The sequence below is a fragment of the Mauremys reevesii genome, linkage group 13 (assembly GCF_016161935.1).
Source record: "Mauremys reevesii isolate NIE-2019 linkage group 13, ASM1616193v1, whole genome shotgun sequence".
NCBI lineage: Eukaryota > Metazoa > Chordata > Testudines > Geoemydidae > Mauremys > Mauremys reevesii.
This window is the reverse complement of record NC_052635.1, coordinates 14,564,378-14,573,642: the sequence shown is the minus strand read 5'-3', so window position 1 is coordinate 14,573,642 and position 9,265 is coordinate 14,564,378. Positions and strand designations below refer to the sequence as shown.

At 42.9% G+C, this 9,265-nt stretch overlaps 1 protein-coding gene across 1 annotated transcript; it reads left to right on the top strand.

The window, feature by feature from the left end:
• Positions 1-1,549: 1,549 nt before the first annotated feature.
• Positions 1,550-5,302, top strand: LOC120380080 (olfactory receptor 1009-like). Its single transcript, XM_039497578.1, has 2 exons — positions 1,550-1,641; positions 4,338-5,302. The coding sequence occupies exons 1-2, from the start codon at positions 1,611-1,613 to the stop codon at positions 5,300-5,302; spliced, it is 996 nt and encodes a 331-aa protein (XP_039353512.1). The 5' UTR covers positions 1,550-1,610.
• Positions 5,303-9,265: the final 3,963 nt, after the last annotated feature.

Below are 9,265 nucleotides of genomic sequence, written 5' to 3'. Positions count from 1 at the left end.
TTCACTATTTTTGGGACGGGAAGGGGAAAGAGGAAGGGAAATGAAATTCTATCATTCAGACAGTCTATGTCATTCAACATTTAAAAAAAAAACAAAAATAATGTAAAAGTGGCAATTAAAGTTCTTTCATTTCATTTAGAAATTTCCTGTCAAAACAATGTGCAAAAATTGACTTTTTTTTTTTTGCCAAGTGTTCCTAATTCACTTAGCTGCAGAGTTTTCATTCTCTCAACAATGACTTATGTTGGATACAGGCTGAAGTCTGAGCCCCTCCACCCAAGATCTGAAACCTGGTCCTTGGTGGGCTCCCTGAAACCTGATTATGGACACTCAGGAGGCCACAGAACCCGTCTGAGATCCTGTGGTGTAGTTGGACCAATGGTTGAGCTGAGTGATCTTCCAATCAGAGCTTCTATGTGTGGCATCTTGGCTGGGATTATGGTGTTAGCAGCTTCTCAGCCCACCAGATTTCAGTAGGCATTGGGTGGCAGCTGTGTGGGAACTCCCTGGCCTGGGTTCAAGACATGGATCATCACATGGGTTTCCTTAGGTTCTTTAGAAAATGCACCAATTCCATTTATGGAATTTTTAAAAAGAGCCTAATGAAGTTTCAATGGGGCAGAACAAGGTACAGAAAGAACAAATATGTACTATTTTATAGGATAGAACATCAAACTCCTATTGATGTTCAAAGGCATTGGGTACCTAACTCCCTTAGATCCCTTTGAAAAACCCAAGGACAATCAATCTGGAAAATGACCATGGGTGGGATTAGAGGAAAGGGGCTGCAGGCAATAAAAGGAGATTTGATCCTACTAACAAGTAAAGTACACCCAGTAGAGGAAATGGACAGCAGGAAACAATATGGTGAGATGTGTCCAAGTTGCAGCACTAAAGTGTAATTAAGGGGTCTACTTGTGTTGGGGGAAATCTGGGGGTCAGCGAAGGGTAGTTTGGGCAGGGAGGTGATAAGCATGTCAGATGTTTCCTTTCCATAATAAAACATGACTATGATTCCCCTACATCTCCCATTCATTTGCACTTTCCACTGCAGTCATTTGCCATCCCATCAAAATGTTTGTGGAAGTAAACAGGTGCTGGGGGGATAAGTACCCATGAATTTCCCTTTCTTCAAACACGGAGCTACTCCACAGTACACTAGTGATAATCCAGACTCCTGGATTGAACACCAGTTCTAATTCCTTTTAAAATTTAGCAGACTCTCCCAGCAATCACACTCCCTGACCCTGGCCCCCACCCACACCTGCGGATATACTAAACATAGGATGAACTTTATGTGATGGCAAACAAATATGATGTAAACACAGACTTCAGGGAACAGGTCCTAAAGGTAAACAGCCTCCTCCCAGAACTCATTAGAAATTTGAAGTCAGATAAAGGCCATCTCTTTGTTCTCAGTTGAGGAAAGAGAAAGAAGGACTGGATATAACTTAGGTTCTGTTCTACCCAATTCCTCCTATGCCAAAAAGGATTTGGCTGGTCAGCATAAAAACCAGGCAAGTTCCTTAAATATCAGAAGAGATAGACAGATAGACAGATACCCTCTCATCTGTGCTGCCAGAACTCCAGAGGACAAATACTACCGTCTCATGGTTTCTCTCATTCCCACACAGTCCTCAGGTGAGTTTGGCTGTATTATTTATTTCAGGTCAATGTGTTAAAATATCCCTGATGCTGAGAGGTGGTGAATCAAACAGCATTGAGGGTACATATGAAGGTGAACATTTATAACCAAGAGGCTAATTTCTTTCAATCAACCAATTTCATTAAAGACCCAAAAACGGTTTCTCAGATAAAACTTAAGATCAGTAATTTTTATAGTTCTGTGAATTATTTTATGATTTTTCCCACTGTCTTTCGCCTTTGCTCATTAAATCATTGAGGTTTTCTTTATTTGATTTCAAATCCCTCACTCCTCCTCATAACTTCCTTGAGCCTTCATTGAATGGTATAAATATTAAGATTATTTATTTCTCTCTCATCCATTTGCTCCATAGCCATGTCCCTTGTTGTGAGATCCTGCACTGAATTTATCATGAGGCCCAAACAGTGTGTTTCCCTGCTTTCGCAGCCACTTTCCTGACACCCTACTGACTCAGTTTCTTCACTGGTATCAGTTTCAATTATTAGATTCGCCTGAGGTCTTGAATTGCAGCTCAAAGTTGAAGAAGTCACAGTCAAATCATAGATCAAAGCAGGATTCTGCATGCCACAAATTTGATCTGTCTATACTAATCCCAGCCCTGAAGAAGAACTATGGGTAAATGAGAAACCTTGTCTCTTTTACCAACAGAAGTTGGTCCAATAAAAGAGATCACCTCACCCACCTTATCTAATCTATCTATCTATCTAATCTTCCTCCTCCAGGCCACTATTCAGAACAGCAAGTAATTGCATGCTTAACTTAATCACATGCTTAAGTGCTGACCTAAGGATACTTTCCTTAATTGCGGCCTTAATGGCCACTTCTCTGAGCTCCTTTTGTTCCTTTGTTTCCAGGCAGGTAGGCATTGAAATGGTCCAGGGACTTGGAGCTGCAGGTGACAGCAGAATTGTGGGAAACTGGAATGTCTCAGGGCAAGACCACCTCTTGGAGATGTTCAGTGTTGTCTAGCAAGAAACTACGGCAACTGTAATGATGGGAGAGCCAGCAGTTGCTGCTGCAGAAGCATTAATATAGTAATAGGAGGAGAGAAGTCTGCAGGCAATGAGGAGGGACTCAGTAGTGTCTGTCATTCAATATGGAATAACCATATAATAACAATGCTAATGATATAAGAGCATGCTGCCTTGGGATTACAGCTCTGTGCTATGCCCTGGCTTTTGCACAGTCTCCTGGGAGTATCCAGACCCCAAAGGGTCACACTTTTCCACAAGGGTCAGCCACACAGCCTTGACGCTGCTGAGACTGGGTCTTTGGCCTCCAGTGCCCCTGTTACTCACTGTGAGCTTGCTGCAATGAGTCCAACTGAAATCAAGGCCCTAAGACAGCTTTACCCCTTCAGGGATCAATGCAAGGCAGTCTTTGCAGCAGCCCAAAGCAGCCTTTTCCAAAAGAGGGTAGGGTTCTGGGACAGCCGGAAGACAGCGCCGGGCAGCATTTGGCATCACATAGTGAAGCAACAGTCAAAGCACAGTTCAGACTAGCAGGTGCCATGGCTCCACAATGTCATGCTCCTGCATAATCCGTCTGCATCTCATTGACTGTCAGCCCTAAATGAGAGCTGCTGTGTGCACGGCTGGAAACCCTGGTCTTAGTGCAGGCTCCTGACACTGCCAGTCCATTGTCCCCCCGTGACTACGCCACCCTGTGTTCACATGTTCAGCCCATCTATGCCTCCTTTTTGTTCAGTCGCTGGGTTTCCTCATGTCTTTTCCATGTCCTCCAGTGCTATATGTTGATTCCAGCTGGCCCTCGATGGCTCAGTCATACCCCTCCAGGCAGGGACATGACCTATACACGTCATGCCTTGTCCCCTGTTCCAGGGGAAGGATTTTAACCCTTCTTCACCTAATGGGTGACAACACCAATGCTTGTAAAAATATTACAGAACATTCCCACTTTCATCACCACATTTGGCGTCATGTAAAAACACAAAATCTTTAGGTTTGATTCCCCTCTCACATAAGCTTTACAGCAGCAAAACTCAAGTGGGGGCGAATCTTCCCCATCAAATCCAGTAGAATTACTTCTCATTGATGCTACGGTAAGAGGAGAATCAGGCCCTCTGATGCCAAGAGAGTTACCCCTGGTTTATTCTTATTTTATGTTCTAGTCAAAAGGGAGGCAGAAGCGGAGATGGTATCAACCACAGAGGGGTGTAGAGAGAAGTGCCTACAGGGAGTAAAATATAAAGATTTTTTTTGTAAAGAATTTTATGTTCCTTGAGGCTTTCTCAACTATTTTCTGTGCTGTATTTATTGTTGGAAGGGTATATACAATAGGCTGGAAAGGGAGGATTTATGCTAAAGTATCTGGATCTGGTTCTATGCTTGGGGCTATACACTGTTCCAACGTTAATGAGAGCACAACAGGGCCTTGCATGGTCTTGGGGGGAGAAAAGTGTTTTCAGGAGAGAGGCAAGCGGAGCTCCCAGCCAAAGGGAAGAAAGCTCTGCGATGGAAATACTAAATGCAAAGTCCTGTGCAACTGAGACCAAACAGCAAAGATAAGTGTGACGATGAAGAGTTAATAATGATTAGTAAAGATGACTTCACAATTATCCTATCACTTAGATCATCTCTCTTTTTCACTATCTATTTATAACAGGTGAATTGCAATTTCATTTAAACAAATTCTGATTCTGCTCTTACAGAGGAAGGGTTTCCTGGATTAATGGCAAAGGACAATCGAACCACGGTGACCGACTTCATTCTCTTGGGACTGTCTGATGATCCACGGCTCCAGCCATTCCTCTTCCTGGTATTTTTAGTGATTTATCTCATCACCTTTGCCGGGAATATGGTGATCATGGGGGTGATAAAGGCTGAGCCTCAGCTTCACACCCCCATGTACTTCTTCCTGTCCCATTTATCCTTTGTTGATATCTGCTATTCCTCCGTCACGGTGCCTAAGATGCTGGAGAACTTCCTAGCAGAGCAGAAGAAAATTTCCTTTAATGGCTGCATTACTCAGATATTCTTTTTTACTCTGTTTGTTGGAGTTGAAATTTTCACTCTCTCAGTCATGGCTTATGACCGATACACAGCCATTTGTGACCCACTACATTACCTGGACATAATGAACAAACGTATCTGTGTCCAGGTGGTGCTGAGTACATGGGCTTTGGGTTTCTTGCATGCCCTGATAAATACTGTTCCTGTGCTGAATCTTCATTTCTGTGGGTCCAATGCAATCAGTCATTTCAGCTGTGAGCTCCCTCCCCTGCTACAACTCTCCTGCACTGATGCCACCATCAATAAAGTGGTGCTTTTTGCGACCCTTATGGTATTTGGATTGAGCTCTTTCCTCCTCACCCTAGTGTCCTACATTCACATCATCTCCACCGTCCTGAAGATACGGTCTGTGGTGGGCAGGCATAAAGTCTTCTCCACCTGCAGCTCCCACCTCATTGTGGTGGGTTTATTGTACCTGACGGGTTTTTTTCTGTACATGAAACCAAACACAGATTCTGCATCAATGCCAGACAGACTAATTTCCATCCAGTACAGCATCTTGACCCCTATGTTAAACCCCATCATCTACAGCCTGAAAAACAAAGAAGTGAAAACAGCTCTGTGGAAAATGCTAAGAAAATTCAAGTTCCTCAAATATTTTTAAGGTTATCCATTGGGTGTATAATAAAGACTTATTGAAGAAACATTGGCCAGTGATGCTTCTATATTGTGGTCCTATAGACTGATAACGTGTATTTATTTACTTTAATTTATTTCAATATATTTATTCCTACAGAAGAAGGATCGTCTTTTGGATTGCGACTAATGAGATCTAAATTCAATTGCTAGCTCTTCTCTACATTTCTTGAGTGATCTAGTGAGTCACCTACACTGAAGTTCTCAAAGCTACTTAAACTGATGTAGGTCCACAATGCCCATGAATATTAAACTGGCTAGTAATGAGATTTTCATAGAAGATTTCTGTGCCTAAATCTTTGAGAATTTTTTAAAAAAATCCAAGCCTAAATTAATGGGAGCTCACCACATGATCTTCATTGCTCTATGACAGTGGTCGGCGGCCTTTCAGAAGTGGTGTGCCGAGTCTTCATTTATTCACTCTAATTTAAGGTTTTGCGTGCCAGTAATACATTCTGACATTTTTAGAAGCTCTCTCTCTATAAGTCTATATTATATAACTAAACTATTGTTGTATGTAAAGTAAAAAGGGTTTTAACATGTTTAAGAAGCTTCGTTTAAAATTAAATTAAAATGTAGATCTTATCAGTTTAGTGCAGTGGTTCTTACCTTTCTGGGGGTGCAAGACATGCAAGATTTTTTTAGAAGGTAAATCATCGAAAACACAAAATAAGCACAGGCACATAAGTACAACTACTTTGTTTCATCAAACCTATGTATTTATTAACATTATATATTTTTAACAATTACTGTAATATACAAAGTTTTTAAGCTAATTGTAGTGTAATTTTTGATAAGTGGTGTGAGAACATATTTTGAGACCTCCAGACCATCAGCGGCTGAGCAGGGCCAGCTGTAGTGTATTACATCACTCCCTGTAGGAATGTGCTACTTACCCTGTACTTCTTACTGCTGCCAGTCCTGATGCTCTGAGTGGCACGGTAAGGGGATGGGGAACAGGGAAGGTTGGATAGGTGGGGGGCTGTCCGGGGTCGGGGGGTGTGGATCGGGATGTGGGCAGTCCGGGGACTGGGTGCCGGGGTTTGGATGGGTGAGAGGTTCTGAGGAGGGGCAGTCAGAGGTCAGGGGGTCCTGGGAGGGGGTGGTCAGGAGCCAAGGAGCGGAGGGTCCAAGGTTGGATGGGTCAGGGGTTAAGAGGGGGACAGTCAGGGGACAGGAAGTGGGAGGGGGCAGATAGGGGGAGGGCTGTTTGGGGAGGCACAGCCTTCCTTTCCCGGGTTTAGTGTATTAAATTTCTCCCCGTAGGAATGGGCTACTTACGGTGCACTACTTATGGCTGCCAGTCCTGGTGCTCCACAAGTAGCATATTCCTACAGGGAGAAATTTAATACACTACAGTAGTGGACAAAACCCCAGACTGGCAGTGGGCTGAGCGGAGGCAGCGGCCGGGACCCCGGCTGGCAGCAGCGTGCCAGTAAAAATTGGCTCACGTGCCACCTTTGGCATGTGTGCCACAGGTTGCCGACCCCTGCTCTATGATATTAATATGAATTCGGGAGCAATATCTTGTAGGAACCACTGGAAATGTAGGTTAATCCTAGGGATAATAATAGCAACTTTCACACTCTTTTAAACTCTTCTCTGTGTAGTTTTGTGGTAACTGGGTCCATAAATTTACCCTAATTAGGACCTCAACTGTGAAAAGCCAGTGAAAGTTTATAAGGAGTCACAGTAACCTATAACAACAAATGTTGATGGGAAAAGGGAAGAAGAAAGACTAAATGAGTCTAAACAAAAAGTCTACCCAATATAATTCAAGGACTGTGCTAAGATCATGCCTGGTGAATAAGAAAAGAGTGGGACCAGCAATCGATGAACCAAAATCTGTGTGTCCGAAATTAAGCCTAACTGGTGAGTACAATAATGCAGGAATGAGCTATTCCACCCATCTCTCCCTCTTCCGTTCCTTACAAGAATAATCATTTGGGGGAAAGCTGGCAACCATGACCCCAGCTGAGTGAAGAAGGGGAAGGAGCAAGTTTCACCACCACGGTCGCCACCCACAACTTGTCCTGGGACCCTTGACCTTCTTCATCCTAATTTTGAGAGATATCCTGACTAGATCGGGTCAGAGAGACTGAGCCAGATGACACTGCCACCTCCAATGGCTCTGGCTCAATGTTGAACACCACCATGGATATGAAACTCTGTTACCCTCCTCTCCCGGTGTGTCCTTTTTCTTCCGATCTTATTTTTTTTTCTCTTTCCTAGCACTCTTTTGTCCCTCTGGTTAAAAAGAGCCTGGGTCAGCCAGCCAAAACTGTGGGGGGTTTTTTTGTTTTTGTTTTGTTTTGTTTTTATTTTCAACACTGCTGTAAGCTTGTGACCAGAGAGACATCTAAATGCAATGACCGAAACAGCCCAATGCTTGTTCAAGTTTGCCAAGTCTCAGAGTGGCTGGTAAGACCATGTTCTCTGCCCGTGTTTTTCCAACAGTGAGACTGCAACTGAGAGTCAACACCAGAGACAGAAGCTGCATTTTATATCTTTGTTATTCTTTTCTTTTCTTTTTTTGGTGTGTGCTTGTCTTGTTTGGTTTTCTAGCAGATGGGAAAGATCTTTTACAACAACGACAGCTTCAACCCATCTCAACTCACTTTTTCTCTTTGCGCCAAGAAAGACAGTTATTCCTATGTTGAATATAATCTAAGAGATTGTTGAACAAGGGGTGTTTCCTTTAAAAAAAAAACCATCCAGCTAACAGGAAAGGGAACAAAGGATGTTATCGGAATGAAAGCCTGATTTCATACTTCACATTTCAAATGCTTTAATGGTTTTTCTTTTTTCCCCCTTTATCGTTAATAAAAAGTTTAAAAGATACTTAATGGTGTGTTTGCCATGATACTAAACAGCTGAGGTTTCTGTATTACCGAATCCCAAACTGTGTTTAACAATCTTTAATGCTGGACAGTTACAGGGTCATGTTAATACTTTTGACTCTTTGGCTGAGACAGACCTTTTCAAATGAGCATCAGAGAGTTTGTATTTAAATTCTCATTTGATTTCAAGGCATTTGAATGTCTACCTCCCTTAGGCTCCTCTGAAAATCTGAGTCTCTAACACCACCACCACTTCTTATTATTATTCTCCTTCTTCTCACAAGTGCTAACAGTGTTCTTTGTTTCATCAACCATCATCATGCTCCATGGGAGTCACATCACTGCAAATGCAAAATGTAATCTGGCCAGGGAACCTGGCCTATAAGGGTATGTCTACAGAACAAAGAAAATCCTGTGACTGGCCCTTGACAGCTGGCTCGGGTTCATAGCACGCAGGTTGCTGGGCTGATTCACTGCTGTGTAAACTTAGGGACTTGGTCTGGAGCCCAAGCTTAGTGACCCTCCTACCCCACAGGGTTCTAGAACCCAGGCTGCATCCTGATCCCAAATGTCTACACAGCAGTGCAACAGCCTCCATGACCCCAAGTTGGCAGACACTGGCCAGCCATGGGTGTCTAGTTGCTGTGTAGACATACCCTAACAGAGAATAGAGGAATCAAGAACCCAAACTACAGCTCCCCTGAGGCTGTGCATGGCCATAAGGAAACACAGATTAATACTGAATTGACTCAAACCACTTTGTTTAAAAGTCAGTCCCCCAACAAAGGGGACCAAAATATTCTAATTCAGGAACACTGAAATGTTTTCTTTCAATTGAAAAAGGTCAAAGTAAAATATCTTATCATTTCCAAACTGAAAATTTTCAGAACTTTTCATTTCTCTATTTCTATCTCTATCTATGTTGATATAGATATAGATTATATCATAGAATCATAGAATCTGAGGGTTGGAAGGGACCTCAGGAGGTCATCTAGTCCAACCCCCTGCTCAAAGCAGGACCAAACCCAACTAAATCATCCCAGCCAGGGCTTTGTCAAGCCTGACCTTAAAAACCTCTAAGGAAGGAGATT